General features: G+C 43.2%; 1 protein-coding gene across 1 annotated transcript; it reads left to right on the top strand.

Annotated features, from left to right (window-relative positions):
• Positions 1-207: 207 nt before the first annotated feature.
• dnai1.2 (dynein, axonemal, intermediate chain 1, paralog 2) lies at positions 208-16993 on the top strand. The gene is made up of 20 exons (XM_060069811.1): positions 208-674; positions 825-872; positions 1015-1113; positions 1464-1544; positions 1885-2011; positions 2412-2491; positions 2713-2874; positions 3256-3315; positions 3451-3579; positions 3739-3823; positions 4316-4433; positions 4523-4566; positions 5233-5489; positions 6261-6350; positions 6527-6614; positions 7749-7828; positions 9857-10005; positions 12044-12143; positions 15223-15408; positions 16711-16993. The coding sequence occupies exons 1-20, from the start codon at positions 642-644 to the stop codon at positions 16810-16812; spliced, it is 2118 nt and encodes a 705-aa protein (XP_059925794.1). The 5' UTR covers positions 208-641; the 3' UTR covers positions 16813-16993.

Genomic DNA, 16993 nt, shown 5'->3' with positions numbered 1-16993 from the left:
GTCTATGCAAGCGACACGAAAAAAAATATATATTAATTCATCCATAAATTTAGAAGTACTACAGTATGGAAGAAATACTAAATTCGGATGCCACTGCATAGTGGTACTGCGTCATGTTTTAGTTAGGCTGAGAGAGGATCCTGTGTTGTAGCGTTATCCCCGTATACCGCAATGCAATTTCCGGTACTTAACTTCCTATGAATTGTTTACGCCAGTTAACAGCCCCGGAGCGAGAAAGATGGGGACGCGACAAGAATAACAACGACAAGGTAAAATAAATATGGAGCTCTGACGAGCAATTGATAGAGCAATATACGAAACATGGCACGAAAAGGAGGATCCCTCGATCAGAACTCTTCCTCTCTTGCATCTCGTCCTGAACCCCTGCCCTAAGCCTATGGACCTGAAAATCCCGCCCTCTCTATCGCCAGTAACGCTCATTTAGAGGATCCCGTTCCAGGCGTCCCGTGGTCAGAGGAGCGCGCCATGAAGCTGGTCGACATGGTTACGGTTGTACACACTCTGCTGGAGAAGAGCTCGCCGATACTTTCGAAGTGAATCCACTCGAAACTTTTTCTTCCCAGTATTTTTATGCAGTATTGATAGGCCGAAGCATAATTGTTTCTTTATAATTCAACGCCATGCCCGTGCCAACAACTGTGAAGTCCAAGAAGGTAAGTTACGGTCAATAAATAAATAAAAAACGTTGCTAACCGTTGTGAACTGAATAAAAGATGTGAAAAAAAATGATATATATATATATATTTAAAAAAACATTGTTCTATTCCCTATTCGTGTAACATTTTTTTGTCCAATTGCAAAAGCCCCCAGGTGCAGGCCTAAAGGTTGCTAAACCTGCCAGCAAGAAAAAGGTGAGTCACAACAAAGTAACTGAGCCATCATATTTCGAGCTCTACTTCTAGACTGCTAAATGTCTGCAAGGTCAAGGACACCGACTTACAGAGAAAACCTATGTTCCCACACTCATCGGTGAAACTCTTCTTCATTTGACAGGATGAAGAGGAAGGGGTGGATCAGGGGGATGGATGGGACGAGTGGGCCCAAGGAAAAGCTTTGATTAAGCCCCCAGACCAGCTGGAGCTCACTGAGGAGGTGAGGACAAGTTTCCCAGGGGATGTTGACAGATTTTTCATAAAAATGAACAAACAACCCTCTTAATTTATTTAAAGTATAATTTATTTATTTTTAAATATTTGTTATTTTTTTCCGGTGGATTGATTGCAACTGAACATTTATTAATTTAATTGTATTCAATATTTATTTACAAGGACACTTGTTCACACTAAAATGTACATTGTTACTTGTTAATCGGTTATTAGTCATTCTATAAACAAGTGCTGAAAGTGTTGTGGCTACTTCATTTAAATTATTTCCCAATCCTTTTCACTTTGTCTTATTCTTCATTCTTAATGTCCTACGTTTTTCCAACATGGCTGGAATAGGAGCTGAAAGAGGAATTCACTAAGATCTTGACTGCAAATAACCCTCATGCACCTCAGAACATCGCGCGATACAGCTTCAAGGTAACGACTTCTGAGGCTTCATATAGGCTTCAACATTTATAATGAGGCAAGATATGAAAGATATGTATTACAACAGTAGTGCTTAAGCTAAGTTACACGTTGATTCCTCTTACTCTTCCTTACTGTCTCAGTAAGGAACACAATTCTTTCCACCTTGGCTTTGAAAACAATTCATATAAGGCTAGCATATGCTTTTATAAAAAATGACTGTTGATATATCCTGTAACTCTGACTATACCTTAAAGAAATTCAACATTATAATAATTACTTCTTTTTTTTTTTACCACAAATCTCTATTAGTTCTCTATTCCTACATTTGTGGCTTGTTTTGTTAATGTAGGAGCGCTCGTACAAGCCCATCAGTAGTGTGGATCAGATGGCAGTTCACTTCGTCCTGGAGGGCAACCTAATACATGTTGACTCTGAAGAGGCCAGACGACAGAGGGCCAGACAGGACCAGACGGACGGTAAACACTGGGATTGGTTTCATTCATGTTTTATACCCTAGGAGCCATTGCTGTCCGCCTATGCTTACTGAGTAGGCTATCTACACAATTATACAAACGGAATAGGAAAATCTTAATTGTTAAATTTTTATGTATTTATAATTGAAAATCATATTTTATTAATACTTAATTTTTGTAACATGTTGCATTCAGTTGGAGTTTCTGCTCTGCCAAAATTTACTGAAACCAGCGCTTACCAAATACTGTTTGGTTTTCTGGTGTAATACAAGATTCTAGCCACAGAGTGACACTATTGTCCTTTTGCAAAGACACATCCAGTCCTAAAACATACCAATCATACAAATAAATAAACGGAACTGCTTCAATACTTTCAAACAAAGGACATTTAAATTGTTTCCAGAGAAACCTGCAGCCGAGGCTGAAGCAGAGCCGGACGAGGAGATCCCAGAGAATCCCGTAATCGAGGAGACTTCGGAAATTGTGAGTTTTGAACCCCAACTTTATTAACTCACCTAAATGTTACCCACAATTTGAGGGTATATTCAAATTAGAATACAATGCAAGCAGAATATTAACTGGGGTTTCCAAACCGACGGCATCAAACATCTACACTTTGATTCAAAGATAATTATTTAACCATTTAATGGAAGGAACGGTCTGTGTGCCACAGTGTCTGAGATCTTCCATGTGTGTTAACCCAGGTAGACGCCGCGGCTGCGGAGGACGCAGAAGAAGCAGAGGTGTTGGGAGAGGAGGAGAGGCCTGACAGCGTAGAAGCCCAGATAGGCAAGAAGGAGCAGAAGGTCACTAACCAGTTCAACTTCAGCGAGCGGGCGTCCCAGACCCTGAACAACCCTCTGAGGGTAAGAAACGGTGTAACCCCAATAGTGGCACACTCACAACAGAAAGCTTACATGACAGCATGTATTTATAAATGAGAATTGTGTCATAGATAAACAATCTCTTCATTTGAGATACATGTCATTGATAAGCTGTTCGCGTAAAGCAGCCTCTTCAGGTGAACGGTTGGACATTGGGGTTTGACCCCAGACCCTTTGGCTCGGAGTCAAACCCACGCCCTATTACCACATACAGTACTTTCCTGTCCCTAGTAGGCTGTCTTGCTCCTTAAAGTGATCACAAGTCGTCACATGTATAGGATTATGCAAAGCTTTAACATTCCTCTATAAACATTTAAATGACCCGATGTTCTATTCACCAATCTTTTTATCAATCACCAATAGGAAAGAAGTTGCCAGACGGAACCTCCTCCGCGATGTAACTTCTCCGCTACGGCCAATCAGGTAACGGTTATAAAACATAACGTCCACTCATGTGAAGTAGTTTGCCTGTTTTTCTTCCAAATTCCGTACCTCTATGGACAAGGTTGTATGAGTTAATTACGAGGCATTAAAGGGTGTCTTTTAACCTGTGTGTAGTGGGTGATATACGATGCATACCTGGAAGAGTTGGAGAAGCAAGAGAAAAACAAGGACAAACAGAAAACCTTTTCAGCTAAAAAAGAAGAGGACAAACTGAAGAAGAATAAGATGGTCACGGAGACTCAGGTAAATCATCTGCTGTGTCTCATGGTGGGTCCACCTGGATTTTCTTCGGAATGCAGAACATACTGTTGTGGAAAGGGATTTTTTGTTTTATATTGTGCATTTTATAATGTAAAATAGATTTTTCTTTTAACCTTTATTAAAAAAACATTCTCTCCATAGAGTGATGATGTCACGAAGGTGGTAAAAGTGGTCAAGATCTTTGAACGGATGGTCAACCAAAACACTTTTGATGACATTGCACAAGGTAGGATTATGCTCGATTATGGGAAAAATCATAATCACGATTATTTTGGTCAATTTTGAAATCACGATTATTCAAACGATTATATTTGACTTTGAAAACATGATGTATTTATTCAGCATGTCTCTCCCAAAAAACACTTTGTAACCGAGAACTTGGAAATTTCGACTTAAAAAATACACAAAATGGTCAAAAATAAAAATGGTCAAAAATAAAAACAGATATGTATCCAGCTGTTCTGCAGTTTCTATAAAAACATTTAATAAAATATATGTACACATAAAGATATCAAAAACTCGATCATATTAGTTTTGTGATCGTTTGACGCTAAAATCGAAATCGAGATCGAAATTCGATTAATCCCCCAGCCCTAGCAAAAGGTATCCTTTTGCTGTCATTCGTCAAGCAGAATGCATGTATTTTCTATAATTTTTTTGTCTCATGTCTTTCTTTCATTTGTTTTCAATTCATCTTTGTCCTTCTTATCCGTTTCAGACTTCAAGTATTTTGAGGATGCCTCTGATGAATTCAGAGAGCAGGAGGGAACCCTTCTTCCTCTGTGGAAGTTCCAGTATGACAAAGCAAAAAGGCTCTCTGTTACTGCCCTCTGCTGGTCAGTTCTCATGATTTATACAACTGCACCTAGTTGAACAAGTCAGATAATTGATTCACAGTCATTAATGGGAGGCTTGTGGTCAATAGGAACAAGAGTTACCAGGACCTGTTTGCAGTAGGAATGGGATCATGTGAGTTACATTCAGGGTCAGACATCTTGTTTCTGGGGGGGAATGTTTCTAATTCTTTGCAACTGCAACACAGTTTTGACCCACATGGAATACCATAATTATAATACTACTACTACTACTACTAATAATAATAATAATAATCATCATGATCATCATCATCTGCTCACCTGTCTCTGTATATTATATTATATTTTCCTGGTCACACTTCTTCTCCCTCCTCTCTTCTCTCTCCTCTCTTATCTCTCCTCACTCCTCTCTCCTCTCCTCTGTCCTCACTCCTCTTTCCTCTTGCCTGTGTCCGCTCTTCTCCTCTCTCCCTTCTCCCCTCTCCTCTCTCCTCTCTCCTCTCCACTCTCTCCTCTCACCTCTCTTCTCTCTCCTCTCTCCTCTCCTCTCGCCCCTGTCCTCTCTCCTCTCTCCTCTCCCCTCTCCTCTCTCCTCTCTCCTCTCTCCTCTCTCCTCTGTCCTCTGTACTCTCTCCACTCCTCTCTCCCCTCTCCTCTCTCCTCTCCTCTTTCCTCTCTTCTCCTCTCTCCTCTCCTCTCTCCCCTGTCCCCTCTCCCCTGTCCCCTCTCCCCTCTCCCCTCTCCTCTCTCCTCTCTCCTCTCTCCTCTGTCCTCTGTCCTCTCTCCTCTCTCCTCTCTCCTCTATCCTCCCTCCCACCAGACGACTTCAGTAAGCAGGGGCACGGCATGCTCCTGCTCTACACCCTGAAGAACTCTACCTGCCCCGAGTTCGTCTATCCCACCAGCAGCGGCATCATGTGCCTCCACATCCACGACCGCCTGTCTCACCTGGTGGCGGTGGGCTTCTACGACGGCTGCGTCGCCGTCTTCGACCTGAAGGCGGAGGAGGGAGGAGCAGCCCAGCCCGTGTTCAAGAGCACCGCCAAGGCGGGAAAACACACTGACCCAGTCTGGCAGGTGAGGAGAAGGGAGGATCCTCTGTATAGTGCGTGTATGTGTGGGTGTGTGTGTGAGCATGGTGTGTGTGTGTGTGTGTGTGTGTGTGTGTGTGTGTGTGTGTGTGTGTGTGTGTGTGTGTGTGTGTGTGTGTGTGTGTGTGTGTGTGTGTGTGTGTGTGTGTGTATATTTGTGTGAGCATGATTGTATGTGTTTTTGTGTGTATGCACGTGTATGTGTGGGTCTGTCTGTCTGTGTGTGTGTGTGTTAACCAGATTGCAGGAGATTGATGGTGTTGTTTAAGCTTGCTGACATCACTGTCATTTCTCACACAATTTACATACCACCCACCGCCCGGAATGATTCATTCATAGTCAATCTTATGCAGTATGCTGTTGAAAACTGCCAGCGTAAACATCCTTATAAAATATAGACATCTGAAGCGTTGTTTTTTTTTGCTTGTTGACAGCCGTCTATGAACATGTCATCTATCATCTATAAACGTCCCTAATTTTACTGAAGGGCTTTCTTCTGTTACATTTTGGTTTTATGCTGTACCGATTCAAAATGCGAAAAATTTTCAATGATTTTCCAGATGTGCTGCATGATTAGACAGACAAAGCATTGGCACCTACTTAAAGGACGATGGCCAACATTGAATAAAAGTTGACATATATAGAGAGAAAAAATTAGAAAAAAATACTCACAGCTATCAGATATTCATTGACAGATCACCAAGCGATCATCTTTCATGATTTAAATAGTTTGTTGTCTGTTGTTGTTTCCTAACAGGTACGCTGGCAGAACGACGACATGGACAACAACCACAACTTCTACTCCATTTCATCCGATGGACGAGTGGTGTCCTGGACCCTGATCAAGGTTAACCAGGCGCACACGTCCATCTGCTTTGACTTGTCTCATGCGACTTCATCTGTCGCACCTTCTGATCAGTGATCATCAAGAAGGTGTGTTTGCTTACCGGCGTGTGTGTGTGTGTGTGTGTGTGTGTGTGTGTGTGTTTGAGCACGGGTTGAGATGTGTCCATGTGCCTGCAGAACGAGCTGGTGTTCAGCGACGTCATTAAGCTCTCCTTGGAGGGGGCCCTTCCCGAGTGCCTTGAGGTGGTGGAGCAGCCGAGCGTGGGTAAATTCACACCTCGGACGCCCTCCATATTGACTCCAACGGCGCAGGCTTCTTTAGTGCTTCCTAGTTTTGGCCCGCATTACACCTTATGGATTACTATGGTTAAAGGTCTTAAAGGGGACGAAGTGAAAACGAAGTGAAAACTAATACAACTCAGTTTATTCTAGGAAAGAGTCTACTATTATTGTTATTATTCCAAGTAAAGGAGGCATCCCAGGCCAACACTGAAACCACATTAATATCTGGAACATGATCCATCAATGCCAATTAGATAGCAGCCAGAGGTGGAGAGGCTAGTGGCGTAAGCATGCCCGATGCTCCATCAGATAGTGGCACTAATCTGTTGTGTAAGCACTCTATATGCTAGAGCTTCGCTGGTAGAAAATAGGTACGGAATGGGAACTCAAGTATTTAATATACTGCTAGAAATGTTCCAACAACAGAGGGGTATCCTCTTTTCTTTGACCTTTATTATTTTTATAACTGTATTGGCTAAAGAAGCTTTTCCTAAGCTTCTTTCTTTTCCGAAGCTTTTCATAAAACGACTTTATGCATATATAAATAAATAAATAAATAAATAAACGGTGAAATACAACTATCGACCAGATGTCGCAAAATGAAAAAAACATTATGATGACTTCCCCGCGGAGGTATATTTTAATTTCAGCTGATTAGGGCGATAAAAAACCAATAGCATTATAGATGAAGGCGCCTAATAGATATTGTTTTTGGTAACAGTGGTATAAGTGGAATAAACCGCTCCGGGCGGTCCCGTTAGAGGAAGGTAATCTACCTCAGTGCTGGTAAGCACACATTTTCGTTGTACATTCTTTTCCTCACGCATAATGATGTGGTTAAGAAAGGAAACCTCATAAGAATACAAAAATCAATGGTCCCAAAAACAATATCCACATTTGAGTGGCATGTGGCTTACTGTTATTGATTAGACATTATGCTGTGTGCCATATGTTACCCACCCATGTGGCAAACAACAGCTGAGTATCGCCTTGGGTGTTAGTGGAACCAACATGTGCCAGCTTCACACCACACTCTGTACAAGACAGATATTGCCCTACTGGCAATCAATTCCAATCTGTATGTAAGTCAACAATGTGTTTAACATGTGTTTCACAGCGTGCGGTACCTCCTTTGACTTCCATCCGAAGATTGACTTTCTTTTCTTGGTCGGTACCGAGGAAGGGAAAATCCACAAGGTGAGTGGCCGCCAGGCTTCTCTCATCCCTAGGAGAGGATGAGTAACAATGTGCTGTGATGCTAGGCAAGGGCACCAAGAGCACAATACTGCCAACTATCTTAAATCCCTTCTTGCTATTCTGCCATGGCCTTTTAGGATGAGGTAGCTATCCTTGGTTATTTCTCATATTCCATAGCTCCTAGTCTCAAAGTATGCTGAAGCACCATAGTAATGGCATTAGGTTTTGTCGAGTCCACAGTTTGTCTAAACTCTTTTTCACAATGTTGCTGCTTCAGCCATCAGAGGGTTAGCCTCAAATGAAGTTGTCCCTCGCCCACTACCCCTAAAGGAGATCGGGATCATCGCAAAAACTTTCTGCTGTCTTCCTGCAGTGTGCTTTTGAAAAATGGAAGCTCATTTTGTGTGCAGTGAAGTGCAGAAGAAGCTTTGCTGGGCTTGCACACAGGGGGGCACACAATGCCACCCATATGAGTGTGTGTGTTTTGTGATTGTGTGTGTGTGTGTGTGTGTGTGTCTCTCTCTCTCTCTCTCTCTCTCTCTCTCTCTCTCTCTCTCTCTCTCTCTCTCTCTCTCTCACTTTCTCACTCTCTTCGATCCCACTCTGCTCTTTATATTCTCAATGGAGACAAATTCATATTTTACTATGGATCGTTAAAGTCACTTTAGAAAGTCGCCAGTGCCTTAGTGGTATGGGCTTAACGTTATCATACATAAAATAGCTACATAATTGAATAAAAAATGATATATTGTATATATTCCAGTACACAAGCATGCACCATGAATATGTAACCCTGACCTTTTTACCGGCCAAATGTTAAAATGTATCTGCCATTGCCTGGGGGCAGGTGTACATTTATCCTTGTGTGCTTTTAGCCATGAAAATAAGTTTATTATTCACCTCAACCTAACTGTGGATAAGAGCTCTTTGGATGGCCCAGGGCCATATCTAAATGATTGGACATCATCTAAAAGAGATAAGGGAAGCCATGTCTTAATTGTCTAGTCGAGGTATACAAACATAGACACACACACACACACACACACACACACACACACACACACACACACACACACACACACACACACACACACACACACACACAGACCGAGAGAGACATACACACAGTGAGAGATCAATGCCTCTGTGCGTACGTCAGGCCGCCCAGCTGCTTTGTGGCGTTATCTTTGGGGACCATAGCAGCTGTTGGTGGCTAGGAGACGCCGCTAGGAAAGTGTCAAAGTGCCCCAGGGCTAATATCCCCGGTCCGTCAGCGGCTTGGGAGAGCAACACCTGTCCCCGCGGGCTGAAAAGCTATTTGCTTGTGGACAGCTCAGCAGATTTATCTCCTCAATCTAAATCTGCAGCCGTCACCGCCGCGCCGCCACCGCTGCTGCGGCCGGACTAAAAATCTCAAAAAATGCCAGCCAAATCTGGATTTGTCATCTGGGTCTCCGGTAATGAACACCTGCTGTCCCTGTCGCACCGCGGCCTCCGCACCAAACACAGGCAGATCACGACAACGGCGAAGCAAAGCTCGAGAAGGGGATTTAGCTGTTCAAAGGCAAAATCAGTATGTCCTACTAAGGAGGTTAGGGCTTATACTGAGGCTGGTTGTTCGATTTGTCTTTGGTTCTTTCCTGCTTGTGATGTATTATTTATTTTTTATAATTTAACATAAATCTTTTCTAGATCTGGGACCATATTTTTTATAGATTCATCAACACGGACACACATTTTCCTGGCAGTGAACAGGAAGCTCTCCCTTCCACATGAATGAGTGTTCTGGCTTAGTCTATTTGGTCATTGGGCAGACAGCTTTTATCCAAAACCACTTTTTTCAGATACAGTACTTTTGATTCAGGAGCTTGTGAGCAGTACCTTTAGTACCCTTTCAACACACACACACACAAAGACGCACGCAAACCCAGGCATACACATGCATACACACACAAACACCCTGTGTTCCTATTCCTATGAAGTTGATGTTTCTGCTAGTTGAGCTGCTCTGACCTCTGTGTCCTCCAGTGCTCCAAGGCCTACTCCAGCCAGTTCCTGGAGACCTACCAGGCCCACAACATGGCGGTGGACGCCGTCAAGTGGAACCAGTTCCACCCCAAGGTGTTCTTGTCCTGCAGCTCCGACTGGACCGTCAAGATCTGGGACCATACCATCAGGTGAGGACCACTATTGGATAATAGACTATTTGGAAGTGCAAAAGTTGAATAACAGGCATGAACACCATTACTCCATAATATATTTTCATCAGAGTTTTTGGAGGTGCCTCAGCTATGTAAAATATGTAGGATACTAAAGAAATGCTGCCATTTCTTGCCATGTGTACTGTTGGATCGCTTCTATTTATAGTGTCAGTAAATATAATTTATTGAATCGCTATTCCCTGCACACCACTTCTTTCTAAAAGTTGGATGTTGAATGGATCAGAGTGTAAAATAGTATGAAATGCTTAATGGAGTGCACTGCTTTCATTGAGCCTTTTAGGCCACTCACAGCACTTGACAGCACATGCCTCACGGCCAGACAAGGATGAAATATTAAACCATTTGTCAATAGTCTTCCCATAACCAGTTCTGTAGAGAAGTTGTTCCAGTGCTGTTCTCTCGTCAGAAAGCGTATTTACTGAAGGACTGTTATAGTCTGATCATCATATCATATCTCATGGTTGACCCCCATGCATGCCATCATTGTTTGGTTTACGCTAACCCACTTCCACATTCCATAACTTTGGTCCGATTGGATTAACAGGCAATCAAGGGTGGAGACCTACAAGCACAGAAAATGTTTTTCCAAATGTATAATTTGTTGTATATGTCAGGCTCCCAGTGCACTTCTATCACACTGTATAATGTCAACTTAACCTTGTTAACCAACTAATTCACTTTAAATTGTAAGTAAAACCCAACATCCCCAAACAGTCTGCATTTTTTTTAACTGGTAGGCGGAAGTGATTAAGAAAAAAAACATAATACATTTTATAGTGATAGCCAGCTCTATAAACAGGCGACATTTCTAACTTTCTCCATTCTTGGATTTAAATCCTTCCCCGAGGTAATGAATTCTAGTTTTTTTTTTTGTTTTTTTTTTGTATATCTCTCCCTATCGTTCCCTTTCTCTACCTCACAGTAAGGCACAAAGACACACACACCGACTGTGAATAGTATTTTAAGAACCTCTGTAAGTACAGGGTTCAAAGGCGCTTAAGGAAATCCGTTCATTCATCTTCCTCGCAGGGCTTGTATCGCAGGGCGGTCCGAGCACAAAGGACCAGTTTGCAGCGTGCAGATTTCCTTGCTTGCGTATTGTCTGCCTCGCCACACGGCGGCTCTGATGTCTGTGGCTGAATAGCGCAGCTTGTATGGTGGGGATGGACCACATTCCCAAGGCAAAAGGTGTGCCACACATACAGGAAAGATTAAGGGAGGCAAGAACAAAATGAAGAGAGAGTGCAAATCCCCTTAGTGGAGTACAGGAAAGGCAGTGATTCAGGGGATGTTCGCCCACACGTTTTAAAGTCTCGCTGGACTGAGCAGATTGATTTTCATTTCTTCCATTTACAGCCAAACAGACTGGCAAGCTGGATACAGCTACTCTCACATATGTCACTCTCTCTTATATGGGCTTTCAAAAGATGCATGCGCGCCCAAGCAGAAAATGATCATCCCTTGGAAAGTTGATCTGAGTGCTTTCGCCATTGGTGGTGCAGATTTTCCCTCACTGAAGGGCTTTGCAAAGCACCATATTGGAAAGGCTGAAAGGCTGATACGCAATGTTAGTTTTTCTCTTGTGTCTTTTCGAACAATAGACAAGCAGTTTATGGCAGTGTGTAGAGATATGGATACATGGGGAAACAGTGAACAGGAATGTTTTATCTTCAGTTCATTCAGCTTTGGTTCTGATGCTTTAAGGAGACTTCCATGTCGTTACGCCTCATAGCACCATTGCCTTAGTCATATTTTGGCCAATTGTGATATCTAACCTAACTCTTCTCTCTTGATGCTGCTGATACACTGCGCCACATTGGCTATATCATCAGCTAATCAGGGTGCTTTTTACATTCAATAATCACTATCTGTTTAAGACAGTTATTTGATTTAGGATTTTTTTTTGCTAAATACAAGATGAGATTTAAAATATGACTTCGGCAATTATGCTATGAGGCTAACGATGTGCTCCTTGTGTGTTTTTAATCTCCAGGACTCCCATGTTCACCTTTGACCTCAACTCAGCAGTTGGAGATGTTGCCTGGTCTCCTTACTCCTCAACGGTCTTTGCAGCTGTGACCACTGATGGCAAGGTAAGATCCATCCATAAGGAAATCGATTCTCAACATCCCTGACCCAAACCTTTCTACTGCAAAAGTCTTACGATTCGTTTCCTTTATCATTACGGCAGTCTAGACAGAGATGGTACATTGGTGAACTGAACAGTGGTGTCGTATAAAAATGTTATAGATTGTCTTCCAACTGGGAAGGGTTTACTAGTGCAGGCCGTGTTTTGCCAGACTTAAGATATTAATAATTATTCATTCTAACTTTAGAACTCAGCTAATGCCTCAACTTCACCTTGACCTACAAACCACCCAGTCTGTGCCAGTATCTAAAAATAGACTAGTATCTGAGGCAGTAGTTACAGCTGTAGTAGAAGCGGTAGTGCTAGAAGTCATTGTGCTAGTAAGTAACTCGTTGTGCTACAACGAATCGTATTTGACGGAAGCACTGCGGTAGCAGAAGGAGCAGGACTCCTTTCATCAGACCCATGGAGGAGTATGCTTGACTCAGCCGTGGTAAACCTGTCTCAGCTGTACAATACGAATCGTTCAGAACAGCCTTGGGTTAGATGAGTGGGTTCAGGAAGCGGTGCACTTTGTAAGCAAGCCATGTCTGACAATGTTGATTCCAAACAAGAGTGGTGTGTGTGCTGGAGGGGGCGCTGGCTTGTTTGTCCTTGTGTATTTCTGTCAGAACGACTGCCAGCTGTCCCCATCTGTTTTACGGACGTAATCACCGCCGGTCAGTCGCCATCAAAGTCCAGGGACTTTTCGCCTTGGCCTGTGTGCCAATTGAAAATGACAGGAAGGAAATGAAGCCTATGGCAGTGATTTGAGAGATACGTGTGGGTACTTGTTCATTCCTTACTGCTTGTCTCACTCCCCTTCTCTCTCTCTCTCTCTCTCTCTCTCTCTCTCTCTCTCTCTCTCTCTCTCTCTCTCTCTCTCTCTCTCTCTCTCTCTCTCCATCTCCCTCCATCTATCGCTGTCTCTATCCATCTCTATCCCCCCTCCCTCCCTATCTTCATGTCTTCCGATGTTTCTGAAGCCGGATTACAAACAGTCTTCAGAGATGAAACCACCAAGTCTCTTTTCTCCTGAAAGACGTCTCAGGGGTTGAGATAAAAATCCTTCAACTAAAACCACAAATGCTTACAAGGCTTTCTCCCTAGCCCCAACCTCTTTGTGCATGAATTCTAGTTGAAGCATTGTAAATGCTCATTCTAAGTATGCACTCAATTATTGAAGGTGTGCAGCCAGTCACGAAAAAAGGGCAAATATTAACATACCTTATTGCATATGCAAATATGAAGAGGCATATGACACATAACGCTACAATGACGAACCCCCTAATCCTGCATTTTTTGCAGTGAAGTTGCTGTTGTAGCTGTGTGGGGTTCAGCACTGTGTTGGTGGTGATGATGGTGACTCAGCATGCATCAGGTTCCTCATGATCTTTATTGGCCCCAGTCTGCACAGCTGCCTCACTGCCTGGTTTCACACACACACACACACACACACACACACACACACACACACACACACACACACACACACACACACACACACACGCACACGCACACGCACACACACACACACCACTGCGTGAGAGTGAGTGTGTGTCTTTGTGTGATGAGAGATGATTGAAATAGTTTGTCAAATTGCCCATGCACATCGAGATGAGGATTGGGTGATAGCTTCAACTTGGATGGCTGAGGTTCTGGGGATGAAACTGAAAAAGGGGATCAGAGCAGTGTATGCACACACACTACCCTCAGTGACCCCCTGTCCCTTGACACATCTCTGATAGTTAAATGACCATCATCAATGAATGTAGTACTGCAGTGACCTCACTGTACTGCCTATAGAGTACCATTAACACATTAACACACACAAATACCCAAACATACGCAGACTGGTCCACGGTGTTTACAACTTAGCAGGAACTCTGATGATGAAGTGAATGAGCACTTTGCTCAGCTTCCTACGTTATAGTCAAAGTAGAACCTAAATATGGGTTTTGTTTGTTGAAGACAGATTGCTTGAATATACGTAGACTGAAAGCAGAATGCCTCTTATCCAGTTCCTTCTGGAAGAAACAGCGAAGCTTCCCTGTTTGCACTGCCAAATCACACACGCACACGCATTCAGAGACACGTACGCACACACATACGCGCACACACTGTGGAACCACGCGTTCTGCACCAGATGGTCAGCATCGCATCCCTGCCGAGGCCAGTGCTCTTTTCTTCTCTGCCTCTCTCTTTAATGCTGAACAGGATACTCTCTCTTTCACAGTGGGAGAGAGAGACAGAGAGAGAGACAGGACAGTCTCTGTCACAGAGGGAGGGAGACAGAGAGAGACAGAGAGAGAGACAGGACAGTCTCTCTGTCACAGAGGGAGGGAGACAGAGAGAGAGACAGGACAGTCTCTCTCTCTGTCACAGAGGGAGGGAGACAGAGAGAGAGACAGGACAGTCTCTCTGTCACAGAGGGAGGGAGACAGAGAGAGAGACAGGACAGTCTCTGTCACAGTGGGAGGGAGACAGAGAGAGAGACAGGACAGTCTCTCTGTCACAGAGGGAGGGAGACAGAGAGAGAGACAGGACAGTCTCTGTCACAGAGGGAGGGAGACAGAGAGAGACAGAGAGAGAGAGACAGGACAGTCTCTCTGTCACAGAGGGAGGGAGACAGAGAGAGAGACAAGACAGTCTCATCTTGCACAGAGGGAGGGAGAGACAGAGAGAGATATCTCACTCACAGAGGGTAAAACCAAAAGAGAGACAGGATACTCTAGCAGTCACAGAGGGTAGGTGAGGCAGTGAAAGATAACACGGGGTAGATAGCACAATTAAAAAGTGGTTTCACTTTAAAAGTCTTAAATGCTCTAAATCTGTCATTTATAGTCTTTCTGCAGGTGTTCAATGGTATTTTTTTTTACTTTTATTGTTAATTGGTTTCCTTTATTTTAGGAAGTGTGACATCAATCCTAAATGCAGACATTATTATTAGAAACCTGTTGACTCAAACCTGCCAACATTGCATCCAGCGAACACACTCTCCTGTTATCCGTCTTTAATGGCGGGCGGGTTCTTGTTTGGTTCAGGTCCATGTCTTCGACCTGAGCATTAACAAGTACGAAGCCATCTGCCAGCAGCCCGTGGTGGCCAAGAAGAAGACCAAGCTCACACACATCGAGTTCAACCCCATCCATCCAATCATCGTAGTGGGAGACGACCGGGGCTACGTCACCTGCTTCAAGCTCTCACCAAACCTCCGCAAGAAACCCAAGGTAACACTGTGATTTATACTGTCCTCTTACAGGGACAGCGTTAAGGATGCTTATGGTGAATACACAGGCAATAATGTGCAATTCAGACACAGGAAGACATGTTTTAAACGCGAAGGAAACAATGCCAATCTGTGTATTTGGGACAATGACACCTTGGAAAGAGAATTTTTTCTGTGGAAACAGTAGTTGGTCATGGTTTATATGGGATTACTATTACGTGGGCTTTTTATTGCTAAATCACTTTTCTCAAGAAAAGTAAAAAAAACAAAATTGCTCCAACAGACTGCGAATAGACCATGTATGGCCATTTCATTCAATAACATGAGCACTGAATGAGTCAACACACATTCTCAACATGGAAGGTGTCAAGGCAGTTGCCAAACTTCTCAGACTATCATGATATTTAAAGTTTGATTCAGGGTGGAGAGTCCGCAGCCACGTTGTGACTAACACGAGTGGCTTGTATAAAATTCGAAGCGAGGCGATGACGAAAAAAATGACACGTTTAGCTTTTGTCGTGTTGTTGATGAGTCATCAACATGTGTTCCGTTGCCACTGATGATGGTGGTGGTTAATAGGGTGGGTAGCGTAGTCACTGTGGGCAACCAGGGTCGAAGGTCAGTCGAAAAAAGCAAGTGAACAGCTGAATCATAACTCACAGAAAGGCTTTCCAGTCTCTATTGTTTTAATTTGTGTTGGTTTAGACAAATGCAATACTTTTTGCTTCATAGTTTTCCTGAATGAGGGAAAAGTACTACTTCTACTTATCCTTCATTCAGGACAACGATGAAGTAAAAAAGACTGCATTGTAAGTACTTATACTTGGTAAACCTAATGACAAATAAAGTAATTATTCAACTATTTTAAAGTGTAACTCTGTTCAATGTTTAACTTACAGATTATTAAAGCCCATATTGTTTAATATCTTAATATTATTTAAATTGGTAAAAAAAAACTCTTCCTTCAACAACGTGACCTACTTTGGTGAGAAAACCAACACACTCCATTCTTCATACATTCTTGCTTTTTCCGTCACTATGATCCAAGGATAACAATGTTTTCAACAAACCAAACAAAAAACGGACATTCTGTGTGTCTGTGTGTCTTTTTGTGTGTGTGTGAGTGTGTGTGTCTGTGTGTGTGTGTGTGTGTGTGTGCACGTGTGTTTTGGTGTGTGTGTGTGTGTGTGTGTGTGTGTGTGTGTGTGTGTGTGTGTGTGTGTGTGTGTGTGTGTGTGTGTGTGTGTGTGTGTGTGTGTGTGTGTGTGTGTGTGTGTGTGTGTGTGTGTGTGTGTGTCTGCAGGAGAAGAAGGGTCAAGAGGTGGCCAAGGGTCCAGAAGTGGAGGAGGCCAAGATGGAGAAGCTGCTGAGTCTGCTGCGGGAGCCAGATTACAACTCAGCTTAGAACCAGGACCACCCGGCACCACCCAGGACCACCAGGATTACAGTCTAGAGTCCCATGGGAGAGGCCACTCGTTGCCCAAGAAGGGATCAATAACAAAGTGTTCCAAAGAAAAGAGAAAGAAAGACAAGATTTGGAAAAGGGAGCAAAGAATATATTTATTAAAAAATGGTATTGTTCATTT

Source organism: Gadus macrocephalus, chromosome 13 (genome assembly GCF_031168955.1).
Source record: "Gadus macrocephalus chromosome 13, ASM3116895v1".
Classification (NCBI taxonomy): domain Eukaryota; kingdom Metazoa; phylum Chordata; class Actinopteri; order Gadiformes; family Gadidae; genus Gadus; species Gadus macrocephalus.
The sequence above is the reverse complement of the archived record's forward strand: the minus strand, read 5'-3'. Positions and strand labels throughout refer to the sequence as shown.

Excerpts from the sequence above, each read along its gene's own strand:
- dnai1.2 (XM_060069811.1), top strand. The coding sequence starts at position 642 with ATGCCCGTGCCAACAACTGTGAAGTCCAAGAAG. Across the intron at positions 7,829-9,856 it reads AGGAAGGGAAAATCCACAAG|TGCTCCAAGGCCTACTCCAG; the intron begins GTGAGTGGCCGC and ends TGTGTCCTCCAG. Across the intron at positions 12,144-15,222 it reads CTGTGACCACTGATGGCAAG|GTCCATGTCTTCGACCTGAG; the intron begins GTAAGATCCATC and ends TGTTTGGTTCAG.